Here is a 16,996-nt window from a genome sequence, read left to right as displayed (position 1 = left end):
GTTTTGCTGAAACCACTTCCTCTTTTTATAGCATACGAAAAAAATCCTCAACAATAAGAACACAAATAAAGAATTTAACAGCTGATTCAGCATCATGATAAACATATCAACAGCATCATATCTTGACATTACATCAGCTGTTTGTGTAATACCCACCAGACGGTTGTTCTCAAAGACATTTTCTTTTGAGAGGGAGTCAAAATCTCTAGGGGACAAGAAAGAAATGAAACCATGTTTAGCAATATCATATCTGCACAGTCATGAATCACAATCTCAGTGATGAAATATACAAGAACAGATGCTAATTCTTTCGAGGTAACGCAGTTCCTCTAGCTTTATAGACAGACAGACAGACAGACAGATAGATAGATAGATAGATAGATAGATAGATAGATAGGAAGCAAGATGACACTTACTATTTTTAAATGCGCATTTCTAATTATTAAAGTGTCATATCAGAGCTGCATTTGTTCTCATCTAATTTGTTGTCTATTCATAGACCACTATAGTTCAATCTAAGAATAGCAAGCTTTAAAAAATGAGACGTGTAGTGTTTAGCAGCCTGCTCTGATGTATGAGAACAGGGTTATGTTGGTCTGTTTGCTAAACGCCTTTCCATTCATCTAATCCCAAACATTTGAGGTTTAGCAGCCTACAGTGAAAAGAAACAGCAATGAATGGTTCATTCACATCAAGAGGAAAAATAAATTTGTTTCTGGCTGAAGGAATGAAACTCCTATTTACACTGCACAATAGTAGAGGGCAGAACACCAACTGCACCTTTTAGTACTGCTAGTATATTTATCCTGTTAATTATATATATATATATATATATATATATATATATATATATATATATATATATATATATATATATATATATATATATATATATATATACATACATACATATATACATACATACATACATACATACATATATATATATGTATGTTTTTTTTTCTTTTTATTATTATTTATTAAGTTTGGTTTTTGGTATTCTAAATTAATTTTGATAAATACAGAATTAGTGTGTGTAAGCGTGTGTGAGATGACTGAAGATTATCTAATGCAAAAATTTGCACCCGTCTGATATTTTATATATATGGGCGGCACGGTGGCGCAGTGGGTAGCGCTGTGTGTGAGTGTTTCCCAGTGATGGTTTGCAGCTGGAAGGGCATCCGCTGCGTAAACATATTCTGGAAAAGTTGCCACTTTATTCTGCTGTTGTGACCCCAGATTAATAAAGGGACTTAGCCGAAAAGAAAGAGAATAAATGAATGAATATACAGTATATACTGTATATATAAATGACTCACTATTTTATTTTATTAATTAATTTAATATAAAGTGTGTGTGTGTGTGTTTATATATATATATATATATATATATATATATATATATATATATATATATATATATATATATATATATATAAATTTGTATTTTGTTTATTTATTTTAATCTCATAATAGAATACAGTTAAAAGTAGAGTGACATTCAGAACTGATTGAGTGTGCCTGTCTCCAGCATGGCCCAGCATGTCCATCCTGGCATTACATAAGTGAACATGTGATGTACTCAGCAGATAATAATGACAGCCCAAGGAATCTAAAACAGGTGATTAAATCAGTGACTTCACCATGAGAACACAAATACAAAGTGGTAAACAAAACAAAAAAAGGCAAGCATATCCAAACTAAAAAAAGGATGCAGTAGCTAGACAAAAAAGAGGCACTTACACAACAAATGTGATGTTGTCTCATGTGATCACATTTCCATAAATATTTCCATAAAAACAGACGCATCACGAAGAGCCTCTTTTCCTTACCAACTTTTCCTCACTTGTCTCTAAGTGTGTGTCTAATTTCAAATTCATTATATTATCAAAATACAGATAACCTTAAACCTACAATATAAAAATTATAAAACTTATAATAAAAATAATAAAACTTTAAAAACCTATGCGACTGGGACACAAAGGATACATTCAATAATGTGATGCTTCTAAATATTCACTATAATTTTATTTTGTATACATTTTCTGTTATGCTTTGGAGTTTAACTAAAATGTAACAATACCAACTAAAGAATATTAAACCTTTGATTAATAATAATAAAATAACACTGAGATTAAAAATATATACAGCAGCAGTGTTTTGTTTTGCTGTATTTTAGTTACATTTTTTTATATTATTTACTTAAACTCCTTTTTAACTCAAATGACTTTCATTGCATGTACAAAAACTGATTGATCTCGCATGGGCTATGTGGTTCACAGAACTGAAAAAAAATATTTTTTAACCGTATGGGGGGTTTATAATAATGAAAAAAAGTCAATTTTGGCTGAATTTGTCCCAATGTGGACCTGACAGTGTGTCACTTCCTGTTTATTCCAAGTCACACCTAACAATAGCACAACACAATAACACAAGCTATTGTTAAACGTTTCCATTAATCGGGTTAGGAAACAACATTTCCTTCTGCTAAAGCTGCTCTGACTCAGATCATGTCAATTCATTAAGGATGTACTCTTTATAAGGAAAATGAAAAAACAATTATAGATGTCAAAGATGCTCACATGAGATCTGGTCGGTGTCTGTGGATGATGGCACAAAAGGCCAGTCCATCTCTGAAGGACGAAGTCATGTTTGTAATGTCCACATTGTTGTAACTTTCGCACTGGTTCCTGCACCAGTCCTGTAAAGCTTTCAGAGAGCCCATGGTCCAGATTCAATCCCAAAATCCACACGTATATCCTGAATCTGATCTTGAAATACACATGAAGACCCACAAGTTCACGATTTCCACATGTCTCTGCCCAGAACAGTTGGATCCCGCTGTCTGAAAACACAACGATCCCATTCGATCAAAGTAAAGTTAAGCGATGTGAGCAAAGATCAGGAGAGATTTGCCCGGACCGCATTTGAGCCACAGAAATCAATCCGAACAAACGGAATCAAACTCCAACTTCAGTTACACGCTTGACTAGAGCTTTGTCTCGCAGAAGACATCAATGACAATCCGATTTGCCCGGTTAATTTTAAATAAATAAACAATTAAAACTTAGGATAAAGTAGGCCTAACAGTTTTATATTCTTTTAGGCGTAACGTTTACGCTACAGACCGTACTGACGAATTTGGCGTACAGAAGCACTCTACCTTCAAAATAAAAGTCGGGTCCCATTTGCCTAGTCTGGCTTTATGTCAAACTGTAGTGATATAATAAAACTTATTATAAAAATACAACTTTAAAAACCTGTGTTGACTGGGAGACAAAAGAAGTGGGACACATTAAATCATGTGATTATTGTAAATTCTAATATTATTGTTTTATTGTTTTTATTTTCATATTTACACATTTTTCAGTTTTTTTTTCTTATTTACTTAGGAAATTATTATCAGACATCGCTTATAAAGGACAAAACCTGCAAAAAATGAATAAATATGCTAAATAAATAGATGAATAAAAAACAATACATTTTTGCATAAAAAAATAAAAAAATAAGTAAATAAATAAATAAACAAACAAATAATAGTGCGGGTAGGCAAATAATAAAATAATTTACACGAATTTTGAGAGAATAAGAAAATGCTAAACTGAAAGTAATTTTTTTCCGCTTTTCAAACGTTAATTTATTTTTGTATTTAATTTTCCTCAGCTCATTCATGCTAGTTTATCAATTCATATCTAAATATATATTTTTCCAAAATAATTTACTTGCTGCGAATTTGAATAAAATGTGTAAATATTTTTAAAAAGTTGATATAATTTGAATTTTAGTTTTAATTATTTTAGTATGAAGATATTAAAATCTGTTTTTTTTAAATAGTTCATGTTTATTTTAGTTTACACAATATGATTTTGGTTTAGGTCTAGTTAATTATAATAGCTCTGTATTAAAATAAATAAGAATAAAGAAACAACACAGATATAAAATTGATCCAGTTTGCCGGACCAGAATTTGGAAGTCTGCTTTTGTACTTCCCCTTTTAAAAGGAGGAGAACCATCAGAAGTAAACAATTATAGACCAATTTCCAAATTATGCATGATTGCAAATAATTTAGAAAATTAGTCAGTGACCAACTTAACCTGTTTCTAGACACAAATAACTTTACTGTGAAATTACCCGTCCGGATTTAGAAAGCAACATAAGTACTGTTTCTGCCACACTGAAGGTTTTAGATAATTTTTTTTACAGGCAATGGATCTCATAAGAATTATTGCACTGCTCTTTTTCTTGATCTTTCAAACGCATTTGATAATGTTGATCATATCAACATGTCAAACTAAAGAGGTAGCTTGGTTTTCTGTCCAATAGAACACAGTGTGTCCATATGGCCGCCTGACTTCTTTATCTTTAGAGGTGCCCAAAGGAGTGCCGCAGGGATCTGTATTAGGGCCTATGTTATTCTCTATCTATAATAATAACTTGTGTGACATCCTTCCAAATGTCATATATCATCTGTACACTGATGATATTTGTCCTGAGGATATGATTTATTGTTGCTCTCCTTCATTTTCTCAGGCCATACAATTTTTACAGTCTTGGGTTTTCTACTTGATCAGGAGCTTTCTTTCAAGAACATGAATAATTGCTTCAACCAAATGTCTTCAGCCTTAAACTCCATCTATCACAGTGCTCCAAGGTTTGTTACAGGCTGTCAGAAACTTACTCACCATTGTGAACTGTATGCCAAAGCTGAGTGGCCTTCTTTGTACATAAGAAAGTACACCCACTTGATGACTCTGGTCTACAAAACTCTTCTGGGACTGGTGCCTTCATACCCAAGTTCCCTTCTTCGTGAGTCAAAAAGCCAGTATGCCCTACATTCAAGTGAATCTTATCATTGGACTGTTCTCAAGGTTCAAACTGAAATAGGGAAGCAAGCCTTTAGTCATGCTGCCCCCTCATCCTGGAATACTCTTCAGTCTGAACTAAAAATACTCCCAATTACATCGTTTCGCTCTATCCTTTTTAACAAACAACAACAGTCTGTTACTCAATGTATGTATTTTTAATATATTGTAATGTGGTATAGCTGACCAACTAAACTGATTTTTATATTATCTTCATTTTCTATTTATTATTAATATCATTATTGTTTTTTTCATTAGTCATGTGTTAGGGACCTCTTGGCCAGGTCACCCTTGTAAATGAGATTGATCTTAATGGGTTTTGATCTGGTTAAATAAAGAAACATATGTTTAAATGTTATTATCCTGATGATTTGTGTAATGTATAAAATATCTACCATATTGATAATTGAACCAAAATGTCACCACACATGCGCATTAAGAGCAGTTCCACAGCTCTACACTCCTGGCCAGTTGGTGGCGGTAAAGTAGGAGTAGCATGTTTGACAGCCGCCAAATAGAGACAAAGAAGTCTAGCAGCAAATTCTTTTAGGATCGTAGTTGTCACATTCGCTGCGAATTTTTCCTTTTACTAGCTGCAACAATGTCTGATGACAGAGCTGAACGATCAGATGGACGGATAGTGAAGATGGAGGTTGACTACAGTGCCACTGTAGACGAGCGCCTTCCCGAGTGTGAGAAAATGGCCAAGGTAAGTGTGAATGAGCGGCTGAGTCATGCTACATGCTAAAGCTAGAGTTTTATTCCTAGAGTTTTAAAGCTGAGTTTTAGCTATATGAATCTAATGTTGTTATTCGTGCTCATATTTCGTAGTTTACATGTCACACTTAATCATACTAACGTTAGCGTTACTCCGTGTACTGTGATATAACAGAAAAACTGTATGATGTAAAACATAATGTTGTGTGTGTTTAAAGGATGGCAGACTACAGGAGGCAGTCGAGAGTTTGCTGTCACTAGAGAAGCAAACAAGAACTGTAAGTGTCTAGTTGCATTCAGTTTTATGCATGGAAATTAGTAGCTATTAAAATGCTCTCTTTTATCTGTGCCATTTTTCCAGGCTTCGGATATGGTGTCTACCTCCAGGATCTTGGTGGCAATAGTTCAGTTATGCTATGAAGCCAAAGACTGGGATGCTCTGAACGAAAACATCATGCTGCTATCTAAGAGAAGAAGCCAGCTGAAGCAGGTAGGCACACTGTCGTGAACATATCATTGAGCCTGTGACTGAGACCACGATACCTAATAACAATGTCTTTTAACCACCAGTAACCACCAGGTTTTATATGAATATGGAAAAAAATTCAGTATAACAACTAATCACCTTATGTAGCCATATGCCGATGTCTACATTAAAAATCTGAATTTTTATTAAGGTCAAATGTCAGGAACAATTGATATTAGTTGTTTTAATAAACAGCCATAACATGCATGACAAGTCAACACTAATTATTTTTCTTTAATTACAGTGGCATTTGCATTCAAAATGCAATAAATACAATGCAAATATGGCAAAACCACTAATATAAGTGCATTTTTGTACAAAACACAACAATGGGTAGGCAAAAAAAAAATATATAGTGTCTGAATGCAACCATGATAATACAAGCTGAAATTGCGTATCTCAGAGATGCAATGGCAGACTAAATGCACTCACTGTGAGTTTTAGAGTTTGAGAATGATAAGCATCCATTGTGGAGAAGTTGCCAGTGCAAGTAGGTTATCGTGTGGGTGTTCAGACTAGCTGAAGACATCTATACAATGGTTTGTCTATCACTGAGGTCTTTGCAGGAATCTCTCTTGTGCTCTTGACTCATAAATGACCACGACAAAGGAAACAGAAAAAAGAAAAAGACTAATTAACATGAGTGTAGATGAAGGTCAAATTACAGTTTTTAAGAAGTCATACTGGTAGTGTTAACAACTTTCCACGAAAAAAAATGATAGGGATTTATTACTTGAGTCCAAAGTGAGAGTATCACATTTCCAGTCAATCCCTCTTATTAAAGTATTAAAAACACTGTTGCAATGTTTTTATTACAGTTTGAAAAGCTTTAAAAAGATTTGCAATGTTGAACCTTTTGTATGTTTGTTTTAAAAATTTGAGATGGGTGGTCATAAGACTGTTAACCTCTTTTTACAGGCTGTTGCAAAGATGGTACAGGAATGTTACAAGTATGTTGATGCGATGACTGACTTGTCAATCAAACTACGTCTCATCGACACACTTCGCACAGTCACTGCTGGAAAGGTCTCTACTCATGCTTTTAGATACATGTTCTCTGTTATAGTGATGTGCTTTACACTTTCATCATACTATATATATATATATATATCAATGTTCTGCAGATATATGTGGAGATTGAACGTGCCAGACTGACTAAAACACTGGCCCATATCAAAGAGCAAAGTGGAGATGTGAAAGAAGCCGCAGCCATTCTGCAGGAGTTGCAGGTGAGTTCGAACCAAAAATTTGCATACCTGCCTCATGATTATACTCCCAATGTCTAAAGTGAACTGGAAGTTGCTTAAATTTTCAGTATGTTGATGTATTTATACCTGAAATGGAATATTAAGTAGGGGGTGGTGCTTTCTTTTTGTATCATTCCATCAGCAAACTTGCGTTAAGAGAGGGTATTAATATGCCATTGCCATGGAAGCCCTCAGGTTGACGTCAACAGAAGCACCACCACTTCCAAACATGGAAGCAAATGATCAAATTTTAATTGAAGATTGCTAAAACAAGTTTAAACATGTTTTTTTTCACATATTTATTATTCACTTAAAGAGTAACAATGTGATCTACAAAAATAAACATTGTACATTTTGACTTCAAGCTTTCACAAAAGATGCGGATAAAGCCTGGTTTATACTTCTGCGTCAAGTGATCAGTGTGACCCACGGCACATGCAACGCGCGTAGTTGTGCATTTATACTTCTGCACGCTGTTTCTGTTGTACTGCAATAACGCTTCTGAAACGCTAGTTGGCAGTGAGGTATTTATGTTCCTATGTGTCGAGTTTCTTTGCTGGTGTTTTGTTTTTTCTGAACGCCTCCTTAATGTACAAGTAGCTCAAACTCACTTATTTTGAGGCAGGAATCGGCAGACGTGCACAACTTTAACCATGAGGTAAACACAACACAACACAACAATCTCCATCTTGAGCTTCTTCACGGGACTCCACACTTGTAAACAATCGCTCCATCGGGCTCGCGTGGCTCTCGTCAGGGATACCAAGCCGACCAATCACAGAGCTTGTGCTACTCGATGTGTAGTTACATTTTTTGAGAGGTGCACATCAGCGACGACCACTGCATAGGGCTATGCGTCAACGTGTAGACTGCACCGTAACATACGTGTGCGCTTGACGCAGAAGTATAAATCAGCCTTTAGATCAGAATAGATCTGATCGTGCAATTTTTTTGCGCATAATTTTATTGATTAATAGATTAATTTGGTGTTGTCTCTGGGTCCGGATTGGTTAACATGGTGTGAAATCAGATTTTTTATTTATTTTTTTACTCGAGCCAATTATGCGCTAAGTGTGTCCAATGCCCGAAATGCTCAATTTGTGCCGTGTCATTGACGTATAGCACAGCAGGATGTCTCATCGTGTCTTTGCATTGACTTTACATGTAAATTACTCAAGCTTGACGATTCTCATCCGCATCTGCTGTTACATTGTTATTAGATATTGATTAGGTTTGGGTTAGGGTAGATGAACTTGGGCTCTCCTACTCAATTTATTTGTGTAGCTGTCAAAGCAATGTTTTATTTTAAGTGTTCCTTTTTTTTAGCCTTACAGGTTTCATTTAGATTTTCTTATTTTTTTATGTTTTCACATTTTTATTTTTGCTTCATCTCAATTCTAAAAAATATTTTAATAGTTTGCTACAGTAACAATACTATCTCATAGTCCAACCACTCTTGTAAATTTCACAATCCACATGAAAGTAATTTTTTCTATTAGTTTTACCTGAAAATCCATAGCGTGTTTTAATGTGAGCCTATTTGAGATTTAAATGTTTTTTTTTTTTGTTAAATTGCAGATTGTGTTGGTTCCACATTTTATTTTATACTACCATAATGTTGTATTTTCTTAATTTAAACATTGTAATGGATTATATAACAGTCAAACTAACTAGTAAGTCGACTAACTAGTTTGTAACAACAAGATTCTAAAATTTTCTGGAAGTAAGCTTGTAATAATTTACTGATAAACAAAAGCATGCCAGCTTTTTGAAATGTTATCAACAATGAATAGATTCATCATTTTTGGTCAAGCTTTTGATTAACAACATAGTGAGTTTCTGTACTTGGATTTTAACTTGTTTTAATCTGAAAAACTGTTTTCCAGTTTTCTTTTATTGTAAAACACTTTGTGAGAATGTCTGTGAAAGGTGCTATATAAATAAACCTTTACTTGCTTTACTTGCTAGCATGCAATCTTACAAGGTTATGTTTAAAAGTGCAGTGTTCATGCTTGATCTAGTGCTTGTAGTTTTACGTGATGCATTTGCACTCTGTAAATCTATATTTCTTGTGCGTTCTCTGCAGGTGGAGACATACGGATCAATGGAGAAGAAAGAGAAGGCTGAGTTCATTCTGGAGCAGATGAGGCTGTGTATTGCTGTCAAGGACTACATACGCACACAGATCATTAGCAAAAAAATCAACACGAAGTTCTTCCAGGAGGAAGGCACTGAGGTTTGCATCATTTTTTTTAAAACTTCCGTTCTGTTTATTGATTTTTAGTTTATAATCTTTAATGAAAAATGGTTTCATTTTAATTTGAATGTAATGTTTTGCTTTCTTTTCATGTGTAGGAATTGAAATTGAAGTATTATAATCTGATGATTCAAGTTGATCTGCATGAGGGCTCCTACCTGTCCATATGTAAACACTACAGAGCTATATATGACACTCCTTGTATTCTGGAAGACTCGTCCAAATGGCAGCAGGTACCTTGTTTGCATTAAAATCCTTGTGTTACACATTATATTGAGCTTTACTGTTTGCTTAATTTGCTCTCTGGTCGGTTCTTTTATTCTATTTCAGGCTCTGAAGAGTGTTGTGCTCTATGTGATTTTGGCGCCGTATGACAATGAACAGTCTGATTTGGTTCATAGAATCAGCACTGACAAGAAACTGGAGGAAATACCCAAATACAGGTAATCAGACAATTAAAAACACTAGAGGTTTTCTAAAAGAGCTCAGAGATGTGATTTGGTTGATTTTTGAGTCTTAAGCGTAATATAGAGGCTGCAGGTGGAGGAGTTGATCTATCGTCTTCCTTTCTGTAGGGATCTCCTTAAACAGTTCACCACCATGGAGCTGATGCGCTGGTCATCTGTAGTGGAGGATTATGGCAAGGAACTGAGGGAGGGTTCCATGGGAACTCCAGACACTGATGTCTTCACCTGCACAGAAGAGGGGGAGAAGAGATGGAAAGATCTGAAAAATAGAGTGGTAGAACATGTGAGTTTGGTTTGTTTTTTGTGAAATGGAAAGCCAGAAATATTTAGCATTTGATGCAGAGTAGGCAAGGCAAGTTTATTTATACAGGACATTTCATACACAATGGTAATTTAAAGTGCTTTATTTAAACAAGAATAAAATGCACAAAAAAATTAAATAATTAAAATATAAAAAAAATGTATAAAAACAGATTAAAATGTGTTAAAACGGGTTATAAAAGAATGAAAAAGAAAAGAAAGGCAAAATAGTGTGATCTGTCAGACGTAGCACAGTTCTCCTTCAGTAAAGGCACAGCAAAACAGATGTGTTTTAAGCCTTGATTTGACATATCTAATGTTGGAGCACATCTAATCATTTGTGGAAGCTGATTCCAGCAGCGAGGAGCATGGTAGCTGAAGGCAGATTCACTTTGCTTTCACTGAACTCTTGGAATTTCTAATTTACTTGATCATGATTAGGGATATCCCGATCAGGTTTTTTTTCCATTTGATTTTGAGTATCTGCCGATAACGAAACCTGATACGATACTTCTATAAAACAAAAAAAGAGTAAAGAAGAGCGAAGAAACAGATCCAGGATGTTCCTTATTTTTTATTTAATTTTCCTTATTTTAACATTCATCAACTCTGTAAACAAACAGAGCACTTCTGTGGGGTAGCTTGAACAATCAAGTAATAAATAACATCAATTTTTCAGATCATGCAATCTCAAGTTTACATATCTCACAGTTTGGTATGGCAATGTTGTCGTCATCAACTTTATAATACCTCCAGAACGCAGCCATACTCGAGTTGTTGCTAGATCAGTTATAGTTGCGGCCAGAAATTAATGCGAATTATTTATATTTTTATTAAACTTCCCATTAATTGTATTTTATTAACATCTACTCCTACCCTAAACCCAACTTCACAGTTCTGTAAAAATAAGAATTAATGTTATACAGTGTCACAAAAATCTAGATGTTACCACATATTCACGCTTTCCGCTTCAAGCTGCTTCCATGTTCTACTTTGCATCATTTAACCACTAGCATCTCTTCAACAAAGTCATGACATGCCGCACGCGTTGTTGTTTCTGTCTGAAGTCAAGAAATGGTACACTGTGCCTCCTCTAAATTATAGATGTGAAAATAAGGAGAATATACAAGTCCATATTGGGAGGTAATGTCCGATTTCGATCGAGTCCGAAGCCGCGTGATCAAGCCCGATATCCGATCACGTGATCAGATCTGGACATCCCTAATCCTTATGATCTGAGTGATCTTTTAGGTTTGTATTCAGTGAGTATATCTGTAATGTATTGAGGTCCCAAGCCATTTAGTGATTTATAGACAAGTAGTAATGCATTAAAATCTATTCTGAATGTAACTGGGAGCCAGTGCAAAGACCTGAGAACAGGTGTATTGTGCTCAGATGTTCTGGTCAGAATTCTGGCAGCAGGATGAGCTGCAACTGTCTGACTGCCTTTTTGGGAAGGCAAGTGAGGAGTCCATTACAGTAATCCACCCTCTACTATAAAGTTGAACTACTGGACTTCGTAGTCATGCAGTACCGCATAAAATCTATATATCTAGTTAAAATTAACAAAGTATACTTTTATTAATTCCTAAATATTATTGTATAATAAATATGTTAAACTATCAAGGCTCCATTATATGTATCTGACAGAAATGTGCAGGGGGCTTTTAAAGATTTTATAAAGGGTTAAATATTGTAATAAGCGGGTTTAAGGGTTTATGAACGGGTCAGGAGCAGCAAGTCAGATTTCTAGGATTTAATTCAATTTTTTGGTTTCTTCTCATTACAGTATGGTGAAATAGGTGTTGCACATTACATTCTCAAATCCACAAACACGTGCTACAAACTCAGAGCAGATGAGTTTCCACACTAAATGAGTTTTGCATTAATGCTAAATTATCGCATTCTAAAATTCCAGTTGTTTGTATGCAAGCACAGCTTTAGATGCTTAACAGTGTCTACTTTTATACTTGTACCTAAATCTTCATGTATGTATATCCTATATGCAAACATCAGCTTTATTTCCAGCCAAAAAACATTTAAACTTTAGGGTCTAAGATTTTGGATTTTATTATGGCAAAGTAATGTGAGAGAACTGTGAACAAAGTTTTGATGATACAATTATGGAAAATTATGGAACATAATCTGCATGCATTGAACAATATATTTTAGGTAATTATTTGGTCACCATGTACAATGTGAATGTTCCAATAGGTACAATGTGTTTTGGCTGAACTAATCTAGTAATCTAATTTGTCATGTTGTAATTTGTGACATCTGGTAAATGTAAAAGTGTTATTTCTGTCATTGAAATGAACAATTGTCTGTTTTGTCCATTACTAGAACATCAGAATTATGGCAAAGTATTACACAAGCATCACCATGGGGAGAATGGCAGCACTGCTCGACCTCTCTGTTGATGTGAGTTCTGTCAGGAAATAAAACCCGTTTGTTGATTTTCTACATTTGTTAGAGATTGTTTTTTCATAGTGATAAGTAGGAATCAGGATTTAAAACAATTGAACAAATGTTTTCAACTTTATTCTTGTAGGAATCAGAGGAGTTCTTATCAAACCTGGTTGTCAACAAGACCATCTATGCGAAAGTGGACCGCCTCGCTGGCATCATAAATTTCCAGCGGCCGAAAGACCCTAACGATCTTCTGAATGACTGGTCTCAAAAATTGAACTCTCTCATGTCTCTGGTCAACAAAACCACTCATCTCATTGCCAAAGAAGAGATGATCCACAACCTCCAGTAGAGCCAGTTCTTGCTACACATTTTGTCCTTTCTTCACCTGATATGTCTGATTGAATGAATGTTAAATAAACATTTTCCGTCAATGTGTCTGTTTACATTCAGTAATCGACAATGAGGTTACTTGTATTTAGACTGGGAACAATATAAGTCAATGGTTTCCAAAGGTTTTATGATGCATTTAAAGGGATCGTTCACCTAAAAAAAAAAAAAAGTTCTGCCACTGTTTATTCACTCTCTACTTGTTTTAAGCTAGTTTCTTTTATTTATTTTTTGTTCTTTTGACCACAAAAGAAGAAGAAGGATGTTGGAAACCTTTAACCTTCCATAGTATTTGTTTTTCCCAATGTAGAAAGCCAATGGTTACGGGTCTCCAAAATCATTCCAATTATCTTTTGTGTTCGATACAATGAAAAAAAAAACCCTCAAGTGCGTAAATAATGATAGAATTGTAATTTTTTGGTGAACTATCCTTTTAATTTTTCTGCTATGTTTTGTTTGTGACCTCTGGCTGTAAATGCCCAGGGAAAAATTACTAAGCTCCATATGAAGCCTCGAAACTCAGTTACACACCATCCCGCTATTTGTATTAAGTACATTTCTTGTGTTAATAAATTGCATAGTAAGATTCATATTAAACGTTTTTGGAGAAATAAATCTGGCTTTGTTAATTTACTATTTAGGAGAAATACAGTAGGTTAAAACAAAGATAACAGCAAGACATTAGTGCATCTCTGAGGAACTCAAAGTTGAATAATTCAGTTTTTGAACTGATCAATTAAGTCATTGGTTCATGTGTAAATTTATTTCATTCTTCATTTATGTACAGTGATTTTGCTACATAAACACATTCATAATACCTCTGGTCATTAAGCAGTCTGCAGTGGATTTTGTCCATACTCATTTTGTTTGATTAGTTAATTAGTAGTCTTAAATATCTTTTACTTCTGAGTTTGAAAAAATGTAAGAACTTAAGATGATATTTTAAAGATTACACATTTAATAGGATTAGGAAAGAGTTATTAAAGCAACAACTGACTCGGAAAGATGGCAAGTATTACACTTCCATTGATAAACATTCTCTTTGATAAACAAAACATTGATATAAAATGCATTTAAATGTTCAATTAGATGTTCAAATATATAAGGTAATTTTTTATTCAAAAACACGCATGAATATTATACAAATAAGTAATAGAAGCTGTGATTTTGCCATAAAATATTTGCCATTATATATAAAAGTTTAGCCTAATATATTAATACATATTTTTAAAAAATTAACATTTATTTTAATTTGTGCCATATGTGATGCCCAAAAGTTTTTTTGATATAATGCAGTTGTTTTATGTTTAATCCACTTAAATTTGTAAAAACGATTAAGTTAACTTGAAGGAACATGAAGCAATTGTGTGGAACGCTGCATTTCTTTTTTTTTACAGTGAAATATCAGAAATTAAAAATAACTCAAGCGGTCTGTTACCACTACATAGTTTAATACATTGTTGTAACTTAAAAATATTAAATTGCTGATTAGATTAAAACTTTTAAGTTGTCAGCATAAATTTATTAAGTTTTCCCAACAGGAAAATATTTCTAATTACATCAACTAAAAATGCAGCTAATTCAAGGGTAAATATGTTTGTCAGTTAGTTTGAAACAATATTTAATTAGTAGCAACCCAAAGAAATTGGGTTGATAATTAAATTTATTTTTTTTTTTTTTACAAAAATGGAGTTCTGGATTTCAAAGCTCCTTCCCCTCTGAACAAGCAAGAAGCAAGTCTGGACAAGTTTTAGGCAGACTGTTTGGCACAAAGGACATTCTAAGGTGAGATATCTGAATTTTATTTGATTTCCAAATCAATTTTCTCCATTCCAGTGTTGGTTACTCCTGGCAAATACAGTTAACGTGAGCAGTGTTTTTTGACTTAAAAAACTTTTTTTTTTTTATTTACAAGAATTTGAGGAGGACCTTAATGAGGAGGCAAGTAATGACAATTGCCATTATTGGTGATCAGTCTACTTCGGAATTGAACCACAAGACTGAAGCCATCATAGTTGAGGGCATGAGAATCCTAAATGTAATGGATATCTCAAGGTGCTGTGGACTGCTGATGGGCATAATATACGCTCTGAATCTGAACTACCTCAAGGAACTTAAATATACTTGTGAAGTTTTCTCGAACTTGATGGACTGAAACGCAGAGCAAAAGTAATGCATCTCAAGAACATTATTTTCTGTAGTCTCTACTTATTTCAGAGTAGATTGTGCTCTTTATGTTGTTTTGTATTTTTAAGTCCACATGCTAATGTTTTTTTTTTCATGAGACAGTACAAATTTTTGTTTTGTAAAATACTGAAAGACTGTGGTTTAAAACAATTAAAAAATTACTGGAAAACAAAAATATTGTTGTTGAATGTGTTTGTTACAAGCAACTAAATGAAGAATAGAATAGAATAGAATTAACAAGTTCAGCTATTTAATTTATCTGAGGCTACTTGAAAACGTGCATGCGTAATTATGGGAATTAAGTACATAACACTGGATTGATTTTAAATTTTTATTTAAAAAAGTAGTCAAAATTTTTGAGTACTCAACTTAAAAAATGGAGTTTATGTAAAAGTGCCACAGATTGAAGAAGTAAAGGCCGTTTGGCTAACATAATAAAGTTCGTAGTCTGAACTTCATTTTGTTAGATATTATTGTAACTTAAATATATTGATACAAACTGTTGCGTTATTTTTTTTTTTGTTTGGTCTAAACAATATTTTTTAGAGTGTGGTTTAACAATTTGAAACTAGTTCAAGTTTAAATGTGATCCTGAACCCTGACAGCGTAACATTTTTTTGATGCGGGAATATTGTTACAGTGATGATATCATGGGATAAGCTCTCTTTTTTTTACCACAATCATGTTTCATTGCTTTAGATTTACTTTTAATTTATTAATGTTCATTTTAAGTTGATTTATCTTAAAATACATTTTAAAAATGTTTACAGTCTACCTCAATTAATTACCTTATTTGTAAATCTCTCATCTTTATATGTAGCATTTAATAATAATTTATTTTATGTAAATATTTAAATTATATTACACCTATATACTTATACAAAAATGATAATCTATTAAGATAATAAAAAACAAGTATAATTTACAAAAATGTGATCTGCAGTGTTTAAGGAGCTTGCATTACCCAAATACAATATACAGATCATAATAAAAATGTAATCAAGGTAAATGATTTGGGATGGTGTTGTTGTATTTGCATGAATGCATTTGATATTAATTATATTCTGATCCAAAAGTTTATGAAATTTAGTAGACCTGATAGTGGATTTAATTTGATCTTGCTGGTTGGTCAGATTTTGCTGATCTAGGTGGAGTATTTTCTGGGTTGTCTTATATGAGTTCCACATGAGAATGTGTTTGGCCCCTTGTTCAGTTATTTATTTTTTTATTTATTCAGTATTAATGATGTAAAAATGGCCTGTTCCAGTGAATATTATTTTACATACAGACAATGAGCTAAAGGTTCAAGCTCAAAATGCAAGGTTATGTTAAGATATAAGATACAAACATTATTGAAAACTGACTGCAGAGAATCTGTCTATTAAATTAAATAGTATTATATAGCTATATATTTTTCTTTCTCAAGTTGAGAAAGCTTATCCTTAATAATTGTTCGTTTTAAAAATATTAAATTCTTACAGGGTATCTAGCAGGATATTATGCATTTTTAAGAAGTGTGCATCTTCATTCCACAAGGGGGAGAAGCACTAATATTTATCTTTGCAGATTTAAATGTTCAACAGAGAAGAAGTACTTTAGGTGAATCTGAATTCTTCTCATCATAATTATTACTA

At 33.4% G+C, this 16,996-nt stretch overlaps 2 protein-coding genes and 1 long non-coding RNA gene across 4 annotated transcripts in view; 1 reads left to right on the top strand and 2 right to left on the bottom strand.

The window, feature by feature from the left end:
* The window catches only part of micall1a (MICAL-like 1a), a 31,285-nt gene extending 28,125 nt beyond the window's left edge, over window positions 1-3,160 (bottom strand). For both annotated transcript variants that reach the window (XM_087256981.1, XM_087256982.1), the window contains exons 1-2: window positions 2,582-3,160; window positions 157-205 (exon numbers count right to left, since the gene is read on the bottom strand). In XM_087256981.1, the coding sequence (XP_087113107.1) occupies window positions 157-205; window positions 2,582-2,724 (192 nt within the window). In that variant the 5' untranslated portion in view covers window positions 2,725-3,160. The remainder of the gene's footprint in view (window positions 1-156; window positions 206-2,581) is intronic.
* Window positions 1-16,996, bottom strand: part of LOC147843476 (uncharacterized) — a 756,120-nt gene that overhangs the window by 246,205 nt on the left and 492,919 nt on the right. The gene's annotated exons all lie outside the window — the stretch shown is intronic.
* Window positions 5,375-13,219, top strand: psmd12 (proteasome 26S subunit, non-ATPase 12). Its single transcript, NM_201578.1, has 11 exons — window positions 5,375-5,571; window positions 5,798-5,857; window positions 5,941-6,069; window positions 7,024-7,131; window positions 7,230-7,334; window positions 9,439-9,588; window positions 9,708-9,842; window positions 9,940-10,052; window positions 10,185-10,359; window positions 12,720-12,797; window positions 12,928-13,219. The coding sequence occupies exons 1-11, from the start codon at window positions 5,464-5,466 to the stop codon at window positions 13,135-13,137; spliced, it is 1,371 nt and encodes a 456-aa protein (NP_963872.1). The 5' UTR covers window positions 5,375-5,463; the 3' UTR covers window positions 13,138-13,219.

This window comes from Danio rerio, chromosome 6 (assembly GCF_052040795.2).
Source record: "Danio rerio strain M-AB ecotype USA chromosome 6, GRCz13ab, whole genome shotgun sequence".
NCBI classification, from domain to species: Eukaryota; Metazoa; Chordata; class Actinopteri; order Cypriniformes; family Danionidae; genus Danio; species Danio rerio.
This window is presented reverse-complemented; position numbering and strand designations above follow the sequence as displayed.

Coding starts and splice junctions, on each gene's coding strand:
- psmd12 (NM_201578.1), top strand. CDS start 5,464: ATGTCTGATGACAGAGCTGAACGATCAGATGGACGGATAGTGAAGATG. Junction 9,843..9,939: donor ACTCGTCCAAATGGCAGCAG/GTACCTTGTTTG, acceptor ATTCTATTTCAG/GCTCTGAAGAGTGTTGTGCT. Junction 10,053..10,184: donor GAGGAAATACCCAAATACAG/GTAATCAGACAA, acceptor TCCTTTCTGTAG/GGATCTCCTTAAACAGTTCA.